A 25,727-nucleotide genomic window follows, 5' to 3' on the forward strand; every position below is an offset into this window, starting at 1 on the left:
AAAAGAGAAAACCAGATGTAGACCAAATATGTGCCTGCTGTTCTTCAGAGTGCTCCTTTATTTGAACAAACTTGAAACAGCATCTTTCACTTAGCTTTACCTTCCATTTTTCTTATGAAACAACTGTTACGTCCCGAATTAAATGCAACTCCAACATGCAATTCTAAACACTGCTAATTCTTACTGAAGGAAAAATATTTCTGACTTACAATCAAGATAAAGAAATCCCCCCTCCAATTCCAAACCTTCAGCTCTTCCTGTGTTAACAGGTTAGAAAGAATAAAGATGACTATACCTGCAACAAGCAGGGACTGAACCACAGGACAGAGATTTGAAAATCACTGTGCTGTTTCCATACTGTATTCCCATGCACTGAGAAGAATTCTGTAATTCCATTACAGAACAATCATGTGTGAAATTTGAGTGGATTACATAATCTGCTTACATCCAATCTAATTATCAGACCTCAAACCATCTATCTCCTGTTCCAAGTGAAATACAGCCACACAAATCTGCCTGCAATGCTGTTTAAAATTCACTCCCCACAATTCCTTCCGCAAGGCATTCTTTGATGTTTTTTCTCTTCTGGCAGACACAGCAGTAAGAGGTCTGTCTACTCCAGGAACTTCAGCTGTCTCAAACCTCACTTTGCAAATCACTTTCAATTTGGACAAAGGAGACTTCCTAGCGTTTCCTTCAAAGTTCAACCAAACAGGTCTTTCAAATAGTTGGGTACTACAAACAGCTTCTTTCCAGGAATGAAGAATATAACCAGTGCAGTCCTGGCAAACTCCTGCTGCCTGTGTGAGGAGATGGAGCATGTTCACAACCTGGGAGAGTAGACTTGCAGGTTTTGTTGTTACTCTTATACCAGTACTACCCTTTCACAAAGTGTTAGCTGTTAGACATTTTGATTACATTTTGGGAGGAAAAATCAATTCCTAAGATGATCTTTCAAGCACCCAGTAAGCTGATCTATTTTCAGCAGACTAATGAGTCTTAAAAACGAACTGCAATTTCTTACCCCCTTTAAATTAAATCCAGACAAAATCCACAATGTGAAAAGGGGAGATTTTACCATTATCTTCTGCAACGTGTTTTTCATCTTTAGCATGATCTTCATGTTCTGTGACTTCTCGTGAGGCGCAAACTTGTTTTAAACCCAGGAAGAGGAGGAGGATTGAAGGGACAATCTGGGCAGCCACAGCATCCACTGCAGGCGGTCGGTTCTGCAATTCCATTAGGATGCTCAGTCCTATTATACACATCTTTCTGTCATGGAGTCTGAAACAACACACACACACTTGTTAGACAAAAACCAGATTTTCACTGCAAGGGTATGTACAGAGCACTTAAGTCCTGGTGCTTGACATGGCAGAAGACAACATCACAAGAGACTATGTTCAAAGTCTATGTTCAAAGCTCCTAAACACATTATTTCCCGTGTTCTGAATGAGAGCTCCCCACTGGAAAGTACTTGTCCAATAACAATGAAATACCTTTTAAGCACTGGTCAAATTCCTGGAACAACTGTTTCAGATGACCAAATGTAAAGTTTGTAATGCTAAATAAATAGAATTAATAATTATGCAGAATATCTTGTCTTTAATAAAGCATTTGATACAGATTATCATCATTAAATAGGATGGAAAATTAATTTGCCTTGGCTTCAACAGCAGTACTGTTGCAGGGACTGAAATTAGCAAAAAGACTATTAGTGAAGCGTAATGATAAGCAGGAATGCACTGAATTGCCCGGTGCATTTATGGAGTGCCACAGGGCTAGCTGTATTTAAACATGTTTATTAAGACTCCATCAGAACGGCTGTATTATACATCCAATTTCTGATACTAACTTGAGACACATTACATATATAACTGAAGGAAAAGAAAATTACTAATTAGTAGCAGAAAGATTTTATGTGACCATAGCCAGGAAACTAGGTAAGAGCGTATGCTCTTAGAAATAAGAATTGACTTTCACTTCCAGAAATAGAAGTTATTTGCAAACAAGACAGGGGAAAATTCTCTAACAGCCTCTGCAGATACTCTTTGGTTCTCCTTTACTGGAAACACCAATAGTATTCAACTCCTCTCTAACATCACGGTATTTTGGTATTAAGAGCTTGGGAGGAACTTGTTTTGTTTGAACTATTCAATTTGATGCCAGCAGCTTCTGCGCAAGCCTTCTGCGGGACAAGTAGTTCCAGCAAGAAGGTTCAGCAAGACAAGCTAACCTCCAGAGCTGGCAGAAAATGGCCATCCTCCAGACTCTTGGTAGATACTTCCATTACTGAATCAGTTTTACTTTGGAATGAAGAGGATACAAGTTGAGAGATAAGAAACTAATAAGATGTGCACCACAGACTGCAATAAAGCTTACAGGGGAACAGCCAGCTCAACCCACCACTTCAAAAATTGCTTAGAAATACAATTTTAAAAGTGCTTACAATTTCATTACCAAAGATCCCATATAGCATGCTACTGAACTATAATATTCTCTAAGTAATACAAGTGATCATGTATTACAGCTTTCTGAACTTTACAAGTGCTTAAACAAGGCTGGGGATCTGGAAGGATTTCATTACACCTCCCACATTGCTAGTCCTGTTAGGGCTTAGTGAACTGATTCCATTCTCAGAGTAGCTGACAACAATAAATTACATATGACCATGCATAACATTATGACCACAGAAGACCTTCCAAGAAAAACAAAGTCAACTAGCGTATCAAATGACACGCTTTGTCATGTTGGGTTTGGCTGCTCCATTACACATGTTGAAAAATGTACTAAAACGCAAGTAGGCGAAGAGAGTCATTCCATCACTGCTAACTGCAACACTGTCTTTTCAGAAAGAATGGGGCACAAAAGAGGGCATACAAATCAACCAAGGAAACTCAGTCAGGGGAACAGGGTCTGCTTTCATGGGAAAAAAAAACCAAACCTTAACTCCTGTCAGTTTATCTATGTTGAAAACAAGCTTGTCACCATTTGCTTTCACACCAACACTACGAGGACCAAAATCCAAGCTAAAGATGATGCTACATATGAATGAAGCATAGCTTTTTGGGGGAGAGTTGTCCCTACTGCAAGTACAAAAGGAAAGAACTTTCTCTACCTGCTCTGTCTGCCAGCACCTTCCTCCAAGTTTGACCAAAGCTCTGTAACCTATGCATAAGACTTCTGTGCTACATCTTGACACTGGGAAGCCGTGAAATTTCTTCAAGCCCCAAATGTATAATGAAGCTATTTCAGTGTACATGCACCAGAGTAGTTAATGACACTTGGCACTTCCTTTTATAATGTATTTGAAAAAGCTACCGTTACAAAATGCCAACTGCAAAATGCAACACAGTAAAATGTAAAAAAAACCCCTTAGTAATTAGTGGTTTAGCTTTATACTAAATTATTTTTTCTGCACAGCAAACAAAAGTGCAAGAATCAAGTGTTGCTGTTTAAAAGGGTGTCATCATTAGGAAGCTGCCCAAACGGCCAAAAACTACAGAATATTTGTCATGCTCCATTTTCAAGCTTCTAAATACAGAAGTTGCAAGAATGAATACATGTCTTCAGAATATGCATGTTATTAGGAGGCCCAGCAGGACAGCAGAAATCCAGGCACCAAGCCATCTTTAGCGAACTCGAGCCAGAAGGAGACTTGTTTCTTCCACCTGCCAGCAGAGACAAACAGCAGGATAAGCATCTGCCTTGCCTGAAGTTCATCGTTCTACTACGCCCCAGCTGTGTCAAGTACCCACAGGACTGAACAAGCAAAACAGAGTTTTATGTAATTTACATATTTTCATAATGGCAAAGGATGGTTTCAGAACCATTCCTTTGCTATCAGAAGGCTCATTATTTCAGCACCCTTCCGTCTGCACGAGGGAGCCTGGGTACGATTCTCCTCAGTGCTTCATGCTTCAAGATCTGTACTTATTTGCTCAAGCAGCACACACAATAGTCCTCCCTAACAGTCATGGACTCTGCTTGCTCCCTTAATGGTATATCAAGCCTGGAGTGCTAAAAGTGCAACACATGGCAGTGCAATGGACAACTCCTAGGAAAGTCTATTTTTAACAAGCTGCATGTGGTCTTCGTAATCTGCAGGACCTTTTCTTGCTAATAGACTTCCTTCCAATACAGGACAAAAACATCTAGCAATCTTTTGCATTTTAAACCAAGCTAAAAGTATTTCAAAGGGAAATCACTAAGCCTTTCCTTTACTGGTTTGCTGTGCTCCTTTATGTGAGGATCAAATTGCTTTCTATTACATCGATCCAGTTCCTGGACAAATGCAAAAAATTAGCTTTTTCCTTCTAGGTGCAGAGTTGGAACCAACCCTGTTTTCCTGTATAAGACTAGTATTTTATATACAACTCTGAGAAAACCAGGTTTTCTAACTACTTAAACTCCTGACAAATAAATCCCCCCATTCAGCTCCTAAAAAATAATAAAATCACTTACTGAATTTTCTTTTGAAGCAAGTTAGATTGTCCTTTCACCCTAGTTTCCACAGAATAATTTTTAGCATGAGAGTAAGCATAAGTGACACAGAAATCTCACCCAAATTTCAGCTGTCAGCGAAAAGGTGGAAAGCAGTAAGGAACAAATGTTTCTACGAATGGCTTCCCAGTTTGAAGTTATTGTAGAAAACATTTAGAAATAAATAAATGCCAACATACTGTGCTACATGGGCATTATGGGCACACATCCACAGATATGTAATATCTACAATGACATACTGGATTTATGCACAGTCTTACAATGACTTCCGAGCTCTCCTTGCCTGGATCATTTTTAATATTTCAAATTTCTAATCAGTTTCAAATAGTTTCCGTATTTTTAATAACCTGGAAGAGCAGTTACTTATCTTACCATAACTGCTTTTCCTCCCCAAGACATATTATTCCCATGAATTCTATCTCATGCGTTCACAAGCGCTGCTCAAGAAATACTGCATTCTTTTGGCAAACACTGTTGGCTCCCGCCAGAGAGCATGCAGACACGCACAACCCTACTGCTGGCAGAGCAGCATCTATGAGTACTAAGACTTCACAGAAGCAGAAGAAAGCGAGAAGGTTGTGAGATTTGTACAGACTCAGCATCTTGAAGAGCCACTGTTGCCACTAAGTCACAGATTTCCTGCATGGCTGACAAAGAAATGTCAGTAAGATTCACCTGGTCCTTCATACCTGGAGGTGGATCTACTTTGATCTTCCCCAATTTCTCTACGATCTGAGAGTCTTCCAACTGATTTGAATTTAAGCCTAAAACTGCCTCTTGCTGAAAAGCAATCTAACTGTAAACCAAAGCAGCAGTGAATGGTGGCTAGTGAGAAAAAGGACTGTACAAATCAGGGTGCCTACTGCTGTCTTCACTGATGAAGACATGAAGTCTGCAGGGGTGAACCGAAGGAAGGGTTTCAAGAAAGCCAGATTCTGTTTGCATTTCTGTCTCCTCCTGTTCAGTTAGGCCTCTGAGTACCTGGCTGCTGTTCAGATGATGACCCTTACTAAAAAACATGGTCTTCTAGAAGCAGTGCTGTCCTGAGGGAAAGGGAGGAAGTCTCTTACATCACATCACAGTGCCTGACACGCAGTACTATAGCAAAAGCCCTAACCTGGAAGCCACATACTGAGGAGACAGCACTGAAGGAAGAGTGATTTTTAGATTTAAGCAATATTACAGATATTTATTTCACTGCTGGTAGCAGCAGATCAGAGATACATTTTAATCTTCTGCTGCCATTCAAGTGCAGAGTCTGAGCAGAATCTAGCATCACGATCTCCGTGTTTCATTTTCATAGGCTTTGTCAACTTTTGTCTCAGCTCTGAAGAACAGTTTATTGAACAGCAGTTGCAGTAGCTGATGCTTTTTGAAAAGCAACACAAAAGAACTGAAAGTTAAGCTGTAGCTCACAGGAGTACTTGAGGTAGGAGTCTACTCAGATCTGCAGCATTTTTCCCTCCTGAATCTCACTAGTTTCTCACTGAATGCTCCAGGATGAACTGTTTAAGGCTATAAATCTCTTTGATTTTTGATTTCTTTTAAAAAAGGAATGGCAAGTTTACCACCTGTAGGGAATATCTTCTTTCCTTCTGTCTCTGTATGTTCAGCATTTGATATGCAATAGAAAAAAATGACAGCATAAAGAGCTGAATCTCAAGAACTTTGCTTCACCCATTTAAAAAAAAAAAAAAGGTACATGGAAAACCTAAAATGTCTTGCTCTTCTCAAGTCAGTAGATAAAAAAAAATTTAGGGATTAACAATAATATTACCACACGGTGAGGGAGAGGTAGGCTTAAAGGTGCCATTTTTCAGCCACTGGCATTCCAAAACCAAATGAGGGACACTGGGTCCTTTATGCTTTCTTTTTAACCAACTCAAGTAACCCTTCTAATTGATAAGATGTGTATTTATGTTACGATCAGGATGTACTGTAGACATTTCATATACACAGCAGGTGGAAGAAGTCAGAATGCTTGTGATGAGCTGCCCATTTTTGTTATAGTGAATAAGAGATCCCCCCCCCCCCCTTTTTATCTGTTTAATTTAGTACTTTTAATCTTTTTTTCTTCAAGGACAGACTGCTATGGTAACACCTTCAAATACAGACATGAATGGGGAATCTGCACAAAGCCTGTATACACCAAAGTAGGTAATTATTCTTGTATCCCCAAGTGGTCTTTGTTCCAGTAAAACTGACAGAATTAACATGCAGACCTGAAATAAGGTAGTCTATGCTGCAATTCTACAAACTACTGCACTGTCATCCTCATCCCTCTAAACTGTGTACTTAGGACGGAGGAGGTAGGAAAACAATTTTTATTGTGCACATATAGTATGTATTTTAAAAATACAACAAAGGACATGCTGAGAGCAAAACCCGCATACACCAGCTGGTCATTGACTGATAGGGAGTCACGACTCTATTAAAGTTACAAAAAAGGTAACGCAGTGCTATAATGCACCACACAGTTCTAAATTCAAGATGGACACTGAGGCAATAATGCAGCTATACCAAGATGGCATGTAATTCTGTTCAGGGAAGATCAACTCCAACGAGAATTGGTATGGAGAAAAGCTATTTGGGTGACTGGGGAGTGGAGAAACCATCTTATAAGAAGCCCTCTAGAGACTTGCTTAGCATTGGAAAGACAAGACTGTACCAATAAAAAACAGGTAGGAAAAGAATGACAACCTAAAATAAGGTAAGCATCTATGGCTCAGGAGCTGCCTGCCTCGGCCCATGCTCATGGGCATGACCCTTAACACACTGACACTTCACTTAAGTCTGCTGGCATAGGCTATGCACAGAGAAGAGACGTTCTAAGCCTATCCGTACACCTGCAGTCAGATGTCAGCCTCCAATGAGAAAACATAACTCACAGCAGGAAGGTGAGAGGTAGCTGTTAACTACATCTCACTGTCTGCTTTGCCCTTAAGCGGATTTGAATCTCACAGTCAGACACCGCGTCGCAGCTGAGAGGCAAGCGCTGACTGTCAGGCACTGGACTTCACATCTGCCCAGCACAAAGTGCATGCTTACCTATGTGATGACAGGCTTTGTCCACCTTAATTTACTTGACAAATAATCAGCTCCTGCCCAAGTGCACACTAGTGCAGTGTACACACATGTTCAAGGGAGGTCGGAATGAAGTTTAAGTTCAGGAGTATGCTAAACAGTCAGTACACCAATGGCATAATGATAAATATGCAAGTTGGTCAGGAACAACTTGCAGGGATTAAAATCAGAGTGCAGGATTCATTGGGTGGAATAATGTTTGGGTTTTTTTTTTTTAACATTAAATGGAGTTAAAATATAGAACAAAAAATACATATACAGTGTTTCAGAAAAAAAAAAGTAACATCTCACTAAAATCATGCTGGTCAGCTCTGAATATTACCCTCAATGCATGCTGAACCATCTCTTGGAAAAGCAGATAGTTTGTGATTAAGGAACTTCAAAGAATTCTGAAATATCTATTGTACCCTTGTATCCTCAGAACACAGAAAATTCAGCAACATAGCTCCATAGACCCAGAAAAGTTACACGGACATAGGTCACCTTTACCGGCATCATAGCAATTAGGCCTGGTGTAGATTACTATTATTTAGACTAACCAAGGAATGAGAACTCTTTTATCAACTTGACGAGGGATACAGATGGAAGTGAAGAAAAAAAAAAAAAATCAAACCCATGGACTTTTAAAAGAAAAAACCACAGTACTTGCCCAAGAAAACAGTCTGTGTCATTCATCCACTGGTTTATGAACTGTGCAGTGATGGGCTCAGGATTGTGTGGAAATCTTATGTTCTCTAAGGTGTGCAGAAGTAGGTCAGGATTGTAGTAGAGTGCAGCTATGGCAACCTGAAGACACATGGTACGAAGCTCGCTTGTTTTAACTCCTCTAGTTAACCGCTCCAGAACAGCCTCCACAAAGAGTGGAATACACTGGGCATATAAATATAAGGGAAAAGAAAAAAAAAAACAACAAACAAACCAGGCATTGTACAAATTGCCAGATTATATAAAAGTATAAAGTACTTTTATCAGAACTGATCTCCAGAGTTAACTGAAGTCCAGGTATAACCTAGGAACGCATTCTATTCGCTTCCTAGTATAAAAGCATTTTAAGCCTCTAATTACACGCTTATAAATCTTCCCCAAAACAGCTATTCTCTGAGCTAAAATGTTATTCTCAGCACAGAGGAGAATATTTGGAGCTATTTGGTGGAATTTGTTCTAGCGTGTATAAAAGGTTTAGAAAAGAACTCAAAGACATCCTCATCTTTGAATAAAGACATCCAACAGTTTCAAAACTAGCAGGCATTAAAAATGTAATTACCTAAATCTGCAAGAAAAGTAAGTTTTTCCTAATAAATATAAAGTGATGTTAAATTTCCTATAAAAGTCTGAAATGAGTGAGTTTATTCAGATAAAAGCAAGTGTGCACAAATTTCTACACAATGAAATAAACACCTACATATATTTCAATGTTCAGGTTTATGCTTTATAATAATTTGGGAAGCATTATAAATGTTTTGGTTTAACAGTTTCAGTTCAGTGTACAACCACTTCAGTTCACAGAGTTGTGGAGCTCAATTAAGCCTTCCACCACATACTTATTTTAATGCAAATACATAGAATTCACTTTAATCCCTTCCAGATTTCTTTTAAAAATAAAATATTTCAGGGAATCTTTTTATCTTCAGTGACTTCAGATTTATGTTAGTAAAGTTATATAGGTTTCAGTGAAATTAATTGAAAATCTATCACTGAAGTCTATGGATTACACTGTGGCAACATCAAATGTGGTATGTTAAAGTAATTTAGGCTGGAGCATTATGTAAAACATGAGCCTAGAATTTAACCCTTAATAGGAAAAAGACTACTACCTCAAAGTATGTTCTAAGAAACTCTGGAAAATCGTGATTACATTTTTCCCAGTAATCACAATCTAGCCATGCTAAAATTTCTTCATTTCCAAATGCACCAAGTAATTCAAAATATTAAAAAGGACCAAGTTCATACTGTTTGGAGAAACAACTTCAGTAGCTGGATATGTATACTTAACCTCTCAGCCACAACAGTTTTAGCAATATGTTTTGCACGGAAAGGGAAATCCTATTAGGAGAAAGCAAAAAAAAACCAAAACCAACAAACTAAAACAAACCACAGACCCCACAATCCTGCATATTATACTATATCCTTATTATTCAGTCCATATTCATTTTCTGGTCACGCTCTCTACTCTCTAATCCCCCCAAAAAAAAAAAAAAATAAAAACCAACCACACAAATTCTCCTGAGATCATTTACTTCTTTCTGTATTTCCCCTCATTCCTACACTTCACATTTCCCTCAAATTCTCTAATTCCAACCACTTTTCTCAGGAATCATACACGTATCATTGGAAACCAGTTAAGAGAAGAGCTATTCAATGTATATCACCTGGTCAATACCCCGTCCTTTGCATTGAAGAACGATTACTTCTAGGAGTTTGGCTGCATGACACTCTGCATCTTCTCCTGCATCTCCTGTTAATACCTAACAACCAGAATGACAATTTAGTTTATCAGTATTAATCACTGACAACTTTGAAAGCAAGTGCTCCTGTACCTGCTTGCATCAAAAACCCTCTGCATGGTATATACATATCTGTTCATGCTATTTTTTGTGTGGAATTAATACACATAAAAAACCATCCCTACAGGACATAAACCAAGATAAGTGGCTAAAAAAGAATTTTAAAATTTAGAGGAAATTGCTATAGCTCCTTGTGAATGTTAGTATTCTTTATCTGTCATCTCTTTCCCTTTTTTAAAGAAAATGTTACTTATAAGAATCATTGATGTTTTCCACATTCTGTTTCCCTTTTTTTGACTTCAGTTCTAATAGACACTGGCAGATTAACAGCCTGGCAAATGAAGTCCTATCTCTAGGCTAGTTTCTGATTACAAACAAGACTTTAACAATCGCTCTGTGTACATGCACATATATGTGAAACTGACTGCTGCTTCTCAGTACATTTCAACCCTATGGTCAGCATCAACCAAACCTGACAAAGAAGCAGAATTCTCAAACACATTCAATTTCTGTAAGTTTCTTAAAAATAAGCAGGTAGCTAGATGCCTAACACTCTACAACACCCAAAATCAGAGAAAGACTGCAGCGTGATCTCATACTTTATTATACGTAAGAGAATCAGCATAAAAGAGAAGCATTATAAACGTAGGCAGAACTTCAAATGACTTCACATCTTAGCTGACAATTCAATTGCAAGATACACAACCCAAGGAAATCAGGCTTCATTAATTCCTCTACTTACCAAAATAGCTGTTCATAGAAGAGAGTCAAGGCAAACAGCAACTTTCTCCCACACAGATTTGTGCATGTAATTTTTAAAAAAGCATGTCACTTAAAAAGTGTGAAGGTGCTATATGTACTTGGCACTGAGCCAAGATCAAATTTCGTTTCATTCTGAAATGACTGGCCACCACCTGGCATGCTCAGGTCACTCTGCTAATCTGACTGTTAAGTACCGGTGATAAGCGCAACAGTAAGAACCAGAAGCCTTACCTTTTTACACATAGCATAAATGATTTCTAAATGCTTTGGATTAGACAGTAAAGTATCAGTGTCAATGGTCACATAATTATGCAAGAGAGGCATCATATCTGCAGAACAGGGAGAGCAAAAGAGAATCACAAACTAAACCATGCAAATGCCAACCAGTGAGGCTGTAGTCCTATAATGGGTTTCATTAGCTCAGATTCTTGGATATGATTGGAAATTCAAACTCTGCAAAAGTCTATTCTAGCAGAATTCTTCATAAAGTGCACCATGCAGGTTGTATTCGCAGGAGAGGAAATAGAATAGGACTACATTTTAATCAATTAATTTGTAGTTTCACATTAACTTTGTATATTTCAGCTTTCTTCGAGTTCAGGACCTCCTACAATAGCTGATCACACTGACAGATTTGAACATGCTTCTCCTACTTAAATATGCTCCTGTTATACTCCCACACTAAACAGACGGTCAGGGCATGACTCAAATACACATACATTTTAAACCAAGACACTAAATGGAAGCGACCCTTATTAAGGTGGGTTTTTGAGATGAACTCCCAAACAGTGGGAATATTAAAAGAACAGAAGTGATCATACCTGCAAAGTACTCAAAGCAATCCTGCTGGAAAACCTCATATAGAACACCTAAAAGCTGCCACATTTGAGGTGAAATCATCTGGCATGTCAAGCTGTAGGCCAAGGAGAGAATTTCTTCATAAAACTCTGGAGAGGACAAACAATTTTAAATAGGGTGCTTTAAAAAATGAATTTAGCCTGCAAATACCTTTAAATCTGAAACCAAGCCCCAAGTCATATAACAACTAGAAGACAGCAATTAGTCACTAAATCAATACACAGAAAAATAATACATACTGGAAAAGACTCTTTTAGGCGGGCCTTATGTTTGCTATAGTTACAACAATATGCATAGGTTTTCATTATAAATACACACCAGCAAAATATATTACCAGCACATCAAAGACATTGCTTTTAAATGATTTACTGAAAACTATTTTTATTTTCTCAACCTTTGTGTTTTCTTAAAGGCCTTATCACAAAACTGTGTAGCTCTTCAGTGAAAGGTAACGATAAAGCAGTAATTGCAGACCATGTACATAAAATAGTAATGTAATTGTAGACATTGTCCTTTATCACAGCTAGCTACAACTATAATCAGAACCACATCATCTGCTTTTGAGTCTGACCTCCAAAACAAAATAATCAGCCTGACTACTATACCAGAGAAGATCAGGAGAAACAAATCATAACTGAAAATTAATACCTTTTTTTTCTCTAAAGAAGAATACACAAAAGAAGATGATGTGCTGTTCAGGAAGATATTGTTGTTTTCAATAATTTAGGAATTTTATATGTAAAACCATGTAATGTTTTTCTGAAAATTATCTCTAAACCATACCTATAACATGTTTCTGCAAAACAAGGCCTATGATCTGTAAACAAATGCTCTCGAGCTGTTGAGTTATCTGAAATAAAAACATAAAGCAGTTTATTTAAAAACTTAGAAATACAGTAATTTAATCAATGTATTTCACGAATTCAGTTTAAGAAGTTCTTCAAAGCCAAAAGGCTTTTAACACTTTAAATGCTGCATTAACAATCACAATATTATGAAATAAGGTCTCACTGATGTAAGTTCTCAAATTTTCAATAAACAGTATTGCTTTAAAACTTGTCACTGACAGCATTTTTCTTTATCAAAAAAAAAAAATAATCTTGTTTTATGGTTATTCTATAGATCCTACCAAAACCTGCCTGTTGTCCTGTCTGGATATAAAGTAACCCTGTACTCAAAAGTGTTTGAGATAAAGCCTCTGTCCAAAATCTCTGAAGTAGAATGGGTTAAAGGAAGAAAGGAAGAGGTGCTTTTGCCTAAGGTCTATGGAGAGCTTCCCAGAGCAGGCTTAGCAAGAGGAACACATGCAGAAACTGGAGGCATACAACTGTGTTGAAGTCAGGATTCAGCCTTGCCACCTTGGACAGAGAGACTACATTTATAAATTAAACTAAATTACAAGGAGAACTATATGGCCACATTATAAGTCTAATTAAAACCAGAGAATACACACATTTCATGTTATTACCACAGGTCATTCATTACAGGCATAATCTTGCAGGTTGTCAGGCTTTCTGGGCTTGTTCTAGCAAAGGGATTAGGTATGTGACCACAGATTCATCCACTTACCTTCAGACACTTGACTCAAAAGTTATCATCCCCTAAACTCTCTCCATACTTAATGGTGCTAAGGAGTTTTCACCCTCATAGATCATTTCTGTATAATTTATATCACTTCTAAAACGATTTAAGATCCTGAGATGAAAAGCACTCTGCACAATATTTTAGTTTGTGCTTCACAGAAAAGCAAGCTGCGAAGTTGATACCAAAAATACCCCAACCCCAAAGGTTTTCCCAGGCTAAAACTCAAAGATCCACTTCAGACTATCATTCCTGATGCTCAGCTTAGGTACCAGATTTCACTTTAGCTTTCAAAAGATGCAACGGGGTCTTGTAAAGGAATGAAAGATGTTTTGAATTCCAAATGAACACAATGGTCTTACAAGAAACTAATTAGTGTTTTAATTAATATATTTTTAAAATTGTAAGCTTCATAAAAAGATTTCACACTTGCAATGAAACATTCTCATTGTAAATCAAGGAAGCAAAACAATCTAGGACAAGCACTTTTATGCCTACTGAGCTTAAAGTTGCTGACTGACTTTGCCTCTCTGGTCAGTCACTGAACTCCTTCCTACCTCAGTCAGCCCAGGTGGTGTGAGCAGAAAGAATCTCTCTCTTCCCTGAACATGTGAAATGTAGACTTACATTGCACCACAACTGGGAGACGAATTCCTAGCAATTCTATCCAAGAAATTGCTGGGTAAACAACAAAATATGAATCATCACTGTTTAGCCTTATGCAAAATATTTCTCCCTAAAATCTACTTTAACAGTCTGTAATACAATTAGCCAATGAAGTGTTTACCAGAATAAAGGCTAAGGATTTTCCCTCAGGATCTAAATCCTCCTCGAAGTTGAGACCAAACAATGAAGAAATCACAAAAGTAAACTGGGCTTTAAATTTGAACTTGTCAAACATCACTTGGTATTCATTCACCATCCTGCTATAGTAAATGCGCATTCATGTTGACTCAAGTGATGCAACATACATAGAAGTGCTTGTTGTCATCAGTGAAGGCCATGAGGGAAAAGCAGGAGGAAAGATGTATAAAAGAAAATCTCACCTCCTTGTGATCTTCCACAACTGTCAGGATAGTGTCAATTGTGTGCAAGATGCCCATGGCCATAACTGTTTTGTCCTCTACTTCCTCATATTCCTCACTCTGTAGTACTTTACCAAATATTTCAGCCTTTGAAAAAAAAAAACAACAACAAACTTGAATGTCAAGAGCAAACTCATACTTCTAATTTGTCATTCAAAACCAAGACAGCTAACGCAACAGCAGCAATGCCTTATCTGTAAGGGCTGTCAGCATTGCAAAATATGTTCCTTACTTTTGAAAGGGAAGTACAGAAAATTAAAAACTCCTCTCTTTTTGAGAAGTCTGGCTATGTTAAGTCATTTGAAATGTTAAATAGTTAGAGCTTGGCTCATTAGAACCAGTGACAAAATTCAGTATCTTTGAAAAAACTATAGGTTTTAAAGATACTTCATAGATAAAAAAAAAAACCTGTGAATACTATAGGTGAACCTTTATAAAGATTACCTTAAACCATGCGAACTTCAAAGTTTGTTAAATGTTTACCAAACTAGGCTTCTGACCGGACTGTTATTTTACTATTGTCTCTTACCAGGTGTTGAGTCATGTCAACGGCAATAGTAGCTACTTCCTGACTGTACTCGCAGATCATCTTCTGGATTACATTAGTAAGATCATCATTTTCCGTCTCTCTAACAATGTGCAAGAGCTCTTGCATAACTGGCCTTACATACGGCTTCACATATTCCTTGGCTAAAAAAACCAATTGAAACTAGGTGAAATCAACCAGCCACAAAACACAAATATATAGTATCTCAAAACTACTAGGTAACTGACTACTCTTGAACAAATTAATTAATTTTTTTAAGTTTAATTCACTAACAAAAAAAAAGGGGAAAAAAAGGAAGCCAAAAAACCCACCCAAGGCACTTCTACAGCCCGTAACTAGTAGACTAACAAAGTAAAAAAATTGTACATTTACCACACTCAATACTAAAATGCCAGCTACAACAGAAATCCATTGTTTTGGAGGACTACATGCCCTCATACGCAGGCAGCATTCATTCTTAAACATACACACTATTTCACTTCACTAAAGAAAAAGCAGACAGGTACTATTTACTTTACTAATAGAAATATGTTGATTCTAACTTCTTTTGTGCAGAGACCCGCTGTGAAAACCTGAAGTCAGGATTCTGGAATATATACAGTAACTAGTGAGGAAGTGAAGCTGTCGAACCCTGATGACATGTTCTGAAATCTATGTCTTTAAATGGTAGAATTGTTTAGATAAATCTGCACCAACCTCGTCATCTCTACAAGAGGCGGGGGGGGGGGGGGGAAATAAGTGATACAACTGGTGAATCACCGTAGATACCTTGCTCTTGGTTGCTTATTAACGTCTGAAGAGCTATGGCTGCTTCTACTTTGACAGGCATCTCCTTATCATCAATCAGGCTCTTCTTTGCCAACTCTACTGCATTCCTCAAGTTTAGCTCATTGTGAAATTTCAAAGCACTGAATGAATGAAGTACCCAACAGGACTGCATGACAGAAAGAAAAGTAAGTTAGGAACTACTGCAATTTTTAGCATTTTTTTTTTTTTACTGATTCAACGCTAACTGTCTCTCTGTTTGCATGTATTGCCTTTTTTTTTCTTAGTTATGGTGTATTCATACAGTAAATGTAACACAGTTTTTGCACTCAAGCAGTTCTTTATTTTCCTTTCCCAAATTCCAATAAATTCAGTATGCCCATAACTGGCATTCATAGCTTTGGTCCTTCTTGAAGACAAAAAATCAGAACAGAAATTAAAGAAAATTAACTGTTCATTTATGACTGATACGGGCACTCTGGTTTTTCTTCAAGCTACACTGAAACTGACATTATCTACACTACCCATTCTTCACAGCCATCCAGCCACTCTAGTTACTGATATCTGCTGATGAAAAATGTTCACTAAAGGGCCAGAACCACTGCTCCAATTCTCCAGTCTGATTGAAGAGGTAAGCGATAGTACGACACAGACTTTCCAACAATTCATTTAACTGACAAATAATTTTTTAAATCGCAAAGCTGAAAAATTATTGTACAAGGTTGTTATTTGAAAATTTACTATGTGTTTGCTTTATTCCTTTCATTAACATTCAGAATGAAGTCAAACTGCAAAGGAAAGAATCGTGGCAAATACTGAAATTGATATAACTGGTGGACTTACTCTAGCTCTGAGGTACCCCAGGTTAGACATGAACAATGGAAATACATGATTCTGTAACATCAGCTCCATTTGATCCTTGAAGACAGTCTTCTGTTGCGGTAAATAAAAATTAATTTTGGAGACCATTCATTTTACATACTTCACTGTAGCCAGTAATCGCTTTCAACTATCAACCATGGGAAATACAATTACTTGTCTGTGTAATAAAGGTATTCTCTCACAAAGAGATCTGGATCTCGTACCTTGAACTGAACAAACCTCGTAAGCATAGCAAGTTCAAAGCCAGGTAAGTGAAAGAACTGTACCTATAATATTCATTACAATACTGTAAACGGGAATTTTCATTTTAAGGCAATTGATTCAAGCTGATTTTTCTTGAAAATTAATTAGGATCAATAACCTAGTACCTCCACTCAAAGGAGTGCATACACACCTGAAGATAAGTATAAGGTTAGTATGAAACAGATCTGAGTTTCAAATGACCTACTCTTACTACAAGCATCAAAATTAATTATTTTACACACTACAAGAGTAACTCACATCTTTTTTTCATATTTATTAATGCATTATGGTAATTCCTTTGTGAGAGAATTCTCCTTTGCTGGAGAAGGATATTTGATGAAAATTATCCTTCATTATTCCAGCCTTGGCAAATCCCAAGATATCCACAGGAAGCCAGGACCACCAGCATGGAGACTTGGGACTTTCCTAGCACTTGTAGCCCCAGGACACTAGAAAAGATATATGCTGGGGACTGTGTTACCATCTAAAGGAATGATTCAGTGGCTAAGATAGGAAGAGGATGAAAGTGGACATTCAATACAAAATGTATCTTTGGTGATTACACTTCTACTTCACCAATGCATACAACATTTTTTTCCCCACACTGATTCCTCAACCTTCAGAGAGGCAGATGGAGAACTGAGCAGGGAAAAAACCATAGAGAATGGGAAAGAATTTCTCCTTGCGCACACAGGCCAGAGGTTTGTGCGTATTAAACTGGAGCCACTGAGGAGAGCCAGGTGGTTAAGGCAGGGTCATTGCATCTACGAGCTCCTGACAATCTATAGCACAGTCAGCTCACCAGCCAGAAAGCACTTACAAGTCGAGTATTTTATGCAGAAAGAGTTCATGGAATTTTTCAATGTGCCAAATCCCAAACACAAGTAATTTAGAGTTGAGAGGAGTCTGCAGTGTTTGGGGGTTATTACTCTTTTATAAAGTATATTAGAAACTCATCTTTCAAGATTGAAAATTTCAAATAGGAGCAGTATACTGGAATAAATCCCTTTTTTATCCCCAGAACAGGTATAAATGAGTTTAGAAACCACCAGTCAGTATGAAAGGCTCCTAACAACACAAGCAATATCCTCCTCCAGCATGACGAGGGCATTTACAATCCAACGTAATCTACAAAAATTCTGCAAAAGTTACTGATGTTTCAGGATTTCAGATCAGATCATGGGTTGGTACATTAGTGAAAAATAGATAGTATATGTTGGTAGGATGTTGCTTGTAACATAAAGACACATCCTGCGCAGAGAGAAAAGTCACATAAAATAAAATAAATTACTTTTAAAAGGAAGCTTCTAGCATGAGGCCACCGTTCTCATGCTAAAAGTGATAACTTTTTGGCAGTTACTTTTGACATGGAAAGAGGGCATACTTTGGACTCCACTGTCTACAAAAGCATAAGGAAAACCATAATCAATATTACATTAGAGAGCAACAGTGTGGATTAAATGTGTATTCAAATTCCAGAAAAATCATCAAAATTCTGAAGATACTATCTACAAAAAAATGGAGGAAGGATAGAAACTCTGTGCTCTTTCCAGTTATTTTCAAAACTCCCAACTGGCTGATGAAATAAAACTTAAAGCCACACATCACAGGGTAAGAAAGCTGGAAAGCTAGACAAAACATTCCTGCAACATGTTAAGTAAACATTTTTCTGGAAGCAGAAGCAGCCCACAATAGTGCAGGCTTTGGAATGCATGTTTGCTTTTTTAACACCCTTCTATTTTACTAGTAAAGCAGGAGAGGACCAAGGGACTGTTCTGTAGCAAACAAACAGAGCTTTGGAAAAACCTGAGAAAAAAAATCTGCATATAAAATCGGAATATAAAAACCAGGAAAGAATGTTAATATTTTTAAAGAAACAAACCTTCAGATTCTTATTGCATAGTGCATTCTCTCTACAGACTTTATAAATATGGCTAAGGGCTAGCCGTCCTTTATATGCTAAGACTTTTTTATTGGAAATGGCTGTTGATAGTAAGAATTACAAACCTTTTTTACTGCTTTACCCACCTACCTTCAGTAAAATATCTGCTAGGGATCCTATAACATGCAAAGCACCATCTTTTTTCCTTGGATCAATGTTTGGCTCTGTCAGAATCTGGTAGCAATATGCCATCATTTTTGGTAATACCTATGCAAGACAGAAAACACATGATCTCCTTTTGTCGAATTATTCTAATAGCATTGTTTAAGTTAAAACGTCATATGACCTTTTTAAGAAGAAATTTTATTTTGGCCAAAGCAACTGTGAGGTACTGTGTGTAGCATCTTTCCATAGTTAAAATTTAGAAGGTTCTTTTTTCAACTTTTCAGGCAAACTTGTCAAAATTAAATTAATCTCTTTGAAACTCCTTGTTAGTAATGGTAAATAAGTATTTTTGTTGTTGTCTTGAGGCAAATCAAAAAAAGTCATGAAAAGGCAAGAAGCTCAAACAGTACCTCACCCATTTTTTTTCCTTAACTTCTCTTCTGGCTTGTCTCACACTTATATAAATACATGTGTGTGCACATGTATGTATGAATATATAAATATTCAAGAACAGCTTGGACTAAAACCTCATAGACTTATTTTAATTGTTTGATTTGGGCAGTAACTTCTAAAGTTGACTAGACTTAGAAAGGTTTCTTGGCAAAACCAATTGTTTCATGTCATTCCCACACCCGTTATGTGCTTTTCAGATGTTATGTCATTTTGACAGTCTCAGTACAAGTTATGAAAATGAGGTCTGTGGGCAAGGACTGTTTTGACAATAAAGAAGTAGAAAGGTCACAGGCTATTCCACCTGATGTAAAGACTATGCTCTTCTCTGAAAACCCAGCTGGAAACAGAGCTCCATGTTTACTGGATCTTAAAATGGTACCCAGAAAAAAGTTCGCTGTTTTAGCAAACTGACATATGCTTTCCAGGGTTTGACCAGGTACTTTTGTACAGATCACTCTAAGTATAGAAAGATCTACAGAAAAATTATGCCCTCATTTAAAGAGCAGCTGTACGACATTGGTTCAATTCTTGCTAATTTCATTGCTGTCAACAGGATTTTAAATAGCATCAGTGAAAATTAATAAGGATCAGGTTCACTTTTCCCCTGCTACAGTTTGGGAAGCTCAGAATACCCATGACAGAGGCTGTGTGTAAACTTGGGAAAATACCAGTACATCTATTCCAACCCTGTTTGTATTTGGCAGGTTTATTTTAAAGCTGCAAGAGGAATCCACTGATTTATTTATTTATACATACACACATATTTTAATTTTCCCAAAATTGATAACACTCAGCCAGGAAAGCATTTGACTATGGATTAACAAGTAGATTTTTCGTGACTAGGTTCCTGTAGCATCTTCAAATTTAAGGGAAAATTACATAATTAAGGAAACTTCAGATAACTAAAAAACACTAGTTCCATACCTCTTTTCTCTTCTTCGCAGCAGTATAAAGGAGATTCTGTGCTGCTGTTGTAGTGGATGCATAATCCTCAAATACATCTAACAAAATAAAAAAAAAGGCAAAAAAATCCTTTTCTGAATGACATAAAATTTTTATAAACCATCTTGTTTGTGGGATATCACAAAATCAGGGTCAATCTGTAACTTCAAAAGTATTGATATGGTTGTGTTTGCTTCATGGTCGAAGAGTCAGACCCAAGCTTATGTCACGTAGCTTATGAAAGCATTTACTTCTTGCCTCCGAATCTACTGACCACTCGTAATTCGCTTTATTAGGAACGCGTTATTTATTCATTAATTCTTTTGAGACCATGTAGTTAGGGGATGAAAAATCCTGGCTCTTTTTTAATTAAAACCACTATAGGAAGAACAACAATACATTCCAGTACCATCTGTATACCATATGTACACATTTTCAGCTTGATTTTATTAAAACCTCATGGGAAACTTTTTGTATGCAAAAACTACTTGGATCTGGGGTGGTTTTAAATCCACTGAAAGTTGAAGCATTTTAGCTTCATTCATTACAAGTAAAACTCCTTTAATCCTATTGAAAATATAATTTATATCTTATAACAAAAAAACCACACAACCCTGTGCGGCCAAACACGTTCTAATCCAAACATCCCTACACAAATAGAATTAGATAAAAAGATCTTAAAAAGTAACCTTAAAATGCAGTTAAAATTATACACTAACTTTTCCTGAGAACATGAAGATAAAACATGATTAAGAAATACAACCGGACTACTGGAATTCTTGTTCCAAACACAGATGTGCCTCACTAAACTGCAGTTTAATGTATTTTCATGCTTCCTTTTTTTCTTTACCTTCCACAATACAATTTAAACATGTATTTAACTATCTCAGCTACCTATAAAAATAGGATTCACTGCTTACACAGAAAGAACTAAATTCATATACTAAAACCAGCAACGTATTTGTACCCCAGATATCAGCACTATAGTGATTCATTTTTTGCATAACAATTCTCCACATTTTTTTAATTATTCTATGAACATTTATATTCTGTTTTCACATATGCTAATCCCAAATCAGCTAATTAAAAATTCCCAAATGCTACATAGCTCTGTGGTGCCCAGCTTACCGCAGTTTTCCAGCTAAATTTCCTACATTTTTAAAGTACTCTTCTCTTTTTCAATGACATGACTCTTCCAATAAAAGTAGTTATTCATAATATGGTCCTATGTGATGCTCCTAAGATTTTGCACTGCATGTTTTGAAAGAATACGTATATCTCGTTATCTTGCAATTGTATAATAATAACTGGCAAAAAACCGCTGCAGACATTAACAATTTTCAATAGGGAAAGAGCAAGTTGGGCCTCTTCTGGTCAGAGTGAGAGCTGCAAGAACTTGCAGACAGCTGGCACATCTGCAATTCAGGATTCTGAAACTGGCATTAAAAAGTGAGCAAGCCCATCCATCTGGGCTGCACTAGCACATGTGAAGTAGAAAAAACAACATTAAGAGAATCATCTTTTAACTACAGATGGGTGGGATTTAAGAAAATAATGTTGTTCTTCCTATTGTTCAGGACGCTGGTGAAGACAGACACGTTACAGTGGCCATGCTGTTAATTGAGACTATAGTGTACAGTTATGATGAAAGCAGAAAATAAATGCTAAACACAAACATTTACCAAATTTCATGCGAATGTATTCATACGGATCCTCTTGCCAGAGCTCTTCATCCTCATCTTTGTAGCACATTAGAGAGAATATCACTTCTTCTGTTATACTCTAATATTAGAAGTCAAATACACATAAGTATACATAAAATCAAATTCCAGTACAGCTTCCCTCCACTATGCACTTATTTACTAGACCTGCTTTTCTGAAGAGTAAAATTCTTTTAACCAGTCCTCTTTTATTCTGGCTAACAGAAATAAACCTACAATATACATATTTTCCTTCTGCAACAGTCCCAGGCAGCAGTAATTATATAATCTAGAGTACCATGCACAAAATATACTTCAGGACATAGTCTATGAACAGCAGAACATCGCATTCTGCAGAAGGATCTCACCAGTGCAGCACTTAACATGAGAACGGATTTCAGAGTCCTTCCTCTTAACAGTCTTGGGATTAACTAACTACAGCAGGGGATCTTATGATATGAAAAAATAAAAGCATGAAAATCACTTTTTGCCTGTTCTTAGTTCACTTATAAAGCATGACCTTGAAACAGAGTTCAGTTCCTCATAGTTCATATTCACTTTGCCTGCTATCTTTGCACTATAATCAATTAAGAATTTCCAAATCTATAGACAGTTCTGAACACTAGCAACTAATAAAACCCAGAACATTATGACTGTCTGGCAGACTTAAAAAATGAAAACACTTAAGGAACAGAATATTTAATTGAGTTAACAATATCTGCAATAAAAGGTAGTCATAATACTGAAAAAAACCACATCACGTAGAAATGCAATTTTTTTGCCTAGATCGATTACTGCATGAAATATTCATGAAACCTTCTTAAAATTGCAAAACTGGTGGAGTTTTTTGGGTTTACTGACCTGTATGTGTGGCTTCATTTGCTTCCACGTCACAGAGTGAATAACCCCTTGGTTCAGATAATTTAATGTTTGCTGAAGAACACGTGGTGCAATATAGTCTTTTTGCCTGTATTGGTCTAAGATTCTTAAGAGAACCTAAAGAAATGACAAATTGATATTTTTTAATGAAAACTGAAAATTCTCTCTCATGCATAGACATGCAGAGCGCCTCTTCAGTGAATGTACGTGGTCAGATTAATTAGTTTTGCAGCAGAGGTTCTAGTGTTAGTAATCACTGTAATGCCTTTGATCCAAAAATCATAAATCATTTAAATATTAAGGACCTAGTCCTGCAAGCGTTTTATGTACATGTCTACCTTTACTACTAGCTCCACCATGTGATCACTTCAGTATTCACAGGCTCACAGTTTACACAGGCCTCAGTAAAACTTGCACTAGATAAGAAAAAGGCGCAGTGAGATTTTCAAACTGGTTTCTAAATCTGTTAGCAGTGTCTGTGTTCACTTTTTAAGGACAGGCCCCTAAAGAAGACAAATTACTTTGGAAGAACAGTGATAAGAATAGAAATACTAAACTGGGAAAGAAAAATAGGTTAGCACCTAAAACACTGAATCAGAAGAGGTGCAAAACCCTTAACGTCAATTACCCGTTGTAACCATCAGATAGTGACAGCATGCTAGATGATACTATCTGTATCACACAAAGCTTCGTTAATATAAAGGCTCGCTCTACTAAGAAAAACCTACAGTCAAAGCCACTGATCTGCACTTATGGCGGATGAACTATTAGTAAGTGTAAAGAATTGTCATGTACATGACATGTACATGAAACAATATAAATCAAGGGCAATTCATAACAAAATATCAAGCCATATATTTTCAGAAGGAGAATTCTACTTCATAATTCTTCACAACATTGTAATAAATCTTTTTTTGAACATAACTCCTTCATTAGGAGTACTAAGTCTGATCTCAAGTCTTTTATAGAATATGCTCCTTGGGCAAGAATTGTCTATCTCATATTGGTCCTAGCACGATGTCATCACTTAACAACTGATGAATAAGTAATGAAGGCTTAGTAATGTAATATTCACAATAGAATTCTTACTAACACTGCAAGGAAAGGTGACAAATCAGCATTTAAAAGCCAGAAATGGGAGAAATGTGCAGATTGCCTAGTTCATTTATCTTGAAAACTAAACTGCTCCCTCTGCTACACAGCCTAATCTCTTAACAGACAAACTTCAAGTATTTCAAATGACAACTGCTCATGGGATTCTATTCTTCCTCTCAGGAGTTAAACATTGCAAGGAGTTTAGAACAGACACTAGACTGTTTTCCTTTTCACTTAAAGCTTACAGCCTTAACACAACCATTCCTCTCTTTAGTTCTTAACATTTACATATTTACAGAGAACTAATATGCTGATGGATAAACTATTCTGTCACCAAACTGGATAGAGAAAAGTAATTTTGTTTTGCAGGCAATACTGGTATTTTGAAATCTAGTTTAGATTTGACTTGAAGTGACAACAGCCTGCATCAAAGATATTGGAAATTGAAACTGTATGAAGCCTGCAGAAGCCATGTCAGGGTTATTTTATCTGGCAGCATGCTGAGGAGCCACATATTCTGGAAATACATATTATCCAAACACCTGTCACTTGAAAAACAGCATTTCCAGGTGTTTTTCAAAGTTTACAGGCCAAAGGGAATCAAGAGCCCAGAATCATGCGCAGGAAAGCATACTGCATTCTCCTGGCTTCTTAGGAGCCTATTTGGAATACATAACCCAAAAGCCTGGACACCCAAGAGCTTTAGCTGAGCCAAAAGCCTGGGAACTACTGCTCCTAGTCATCAAGGATATGGCAGGCTGAATGAGAAATGGGAGGAACTGTGCCAAAAACATCTGAACCTGGGAGCCACCACTCTTGGGGCTTTCAGGGACCCAACTGCTTTAGCCATTCCACCAAACCAGGGAGATGCTGAAAGCCTGGAAGTCCATGTTCCCAGAGGCCCACAGCTGGGCTGGCAGGAAAACACAGAAAACTGACAAGAACTGCCTCAACAATACCATGTTAATCACAAATAATGAGCATTCCCCAACAAAAATAATTTTCTTGTAAACTCTGAATTTACAGTGTATTTTCATAAAATATGCTTTCCAGGTATAAAATAATTCTTATTGCTGTTCTCCAGACACTTTCTAATCTGCTTGTATCTTCCTGAAATAAAACAGTATCATTGGATTACTGTGCCTAAGTTATTTGCTGCAGAAGCACTTACTAAAGACTGGCCTGAAAACACACCCTTCTATGACATGAGGCCTCTGCATCAATAGGTTTTTTTCTCAGCTATATCTAGAATGTTTATACATGATGATAACACTGTTTTATCAGCGCTCACCTTTTCTGAGAACCTTCCTGCAGGGTCCTTTTGAATTGCTGAAAATGTCTGTTATTATACCTGAGTTGTATGGCACTGAGTTCTAAAGAACTTCTCTATCACTAAAAGGAAAACCTGACTGTTCATTTTTGTTTAATAAATGAACTTCGATACAAGCACACCGTTGAAAACAACACATTTGTTCAGCCAAAATAAACTAATTCAGAAATAAATGAACTGTACTTACCTGTTGTATGCCCACAGCATAGGTTTTTAAAAAAAACTCTGAGAATTCAAAATATTCTTTAGTTACATTTCCAGGACTCCCATACCTTTAAAAAGAAGAGGACACTTATTTACATTGTGAGAAGACTACCGTGTTAGGAAAACACAGTATTTTCTAAAACACTAAAAACCCCTGAGTCTTCCACCCCCAAAGGAATCCTTTCCCACAGGTTCTTTCTAAGCTATTATTTCCCATATAATGCCCCACTTTTCTTAGATTCTCATAAGGTAGAATACTATAG

The 25,727-nt window shown here is 37.1% G+C and overlaps 1 protein-coding gene across 1 annotated transcript in view; it reads right to left on the bottom strand.

Annotated features, from left to right (window-relative positions):
* IPO8 (importin 8) overlaps positions 1 to 25,727 on the bottom strand; it is a 52,796-nt gene that overhangs the window by 3,482 nt on the left and 23,587 nt on the right. Inside the window, exons 8-22 of the mRNA XM_075116370.1 lie at positions 25,448 to 25,532; positions 22,818 to 22,952; positions 21,939 to 22,038; positions 20,239 to 20,315; positions 18,847 to 18,963; positions 16,533 to 16,622; positions 15,693 to 15,858; positions 14,907 to 15,067; positions 14,339 to 14,464; positions 12,495 to 12,561; positions 11,675 to 11,800; positions 11,085 to 11,182; positions 9,957 to 10,052; positions 8,237 to 8,457; positions 1,079 to 1,284 (exon numbers count right to left, since the gene is read on the bottom strand). Of these exons, the coding sequence (XP_074972471.1) occupies positions 1,079 to 1,284; positions 8,237 to 8,457; positions 9,957 to 10,052; positions 11,085 to 11,182; positions 11,675 to 11,800; positions 12,495 to 12,561; positions 14,339 to 14,464; positions 14,907 to 15,067; positions 15,693 to 15,858; positions 16,533 to 16,622; positions 18,847 to 18,963; positions 20,239 to 20,315; positions 21,939 to 22,038; positions 22,818 to 22,952; positions 25,448 to 25,532 (1,871 nt within the window). The remainder of the gene's footprint in view (positions 1 to 1,078; positions 1,285 to 8,236; positions 8,458 to 9,956; positions 10,053 to 11,084; positions 11,183 to 11,674; positions 11,801 to 12,494; positions 12,562 to 14,338; positions 14,465 to 14,906; positions 15,068 to 15,692; positions 15,859 to 16,532; positions 16,623 to 18,846; positions 18,964 to 20,238; positions 20,316 to 21,938; positions 22,039 to 22,817; positions 22,953 to 25,447; positions 25,533 to 25,727) is intronic.

The sequence above is a fragment of the Phalacrocorax aristotelis genome, chromosome 1 (genome assembly GCF_949628215.1).
Source record: "Phalacrocorax aristotelis chromosome 1, bGulAri2.1, whole genome shotgun sequence".
Lineage (NCBI taxonomy): Eukaryota > Metazoa > Chordata > Aves > Suliformes > Phalacrocoracidae > Phalacrocorax > Phalacrocorax aristotelis.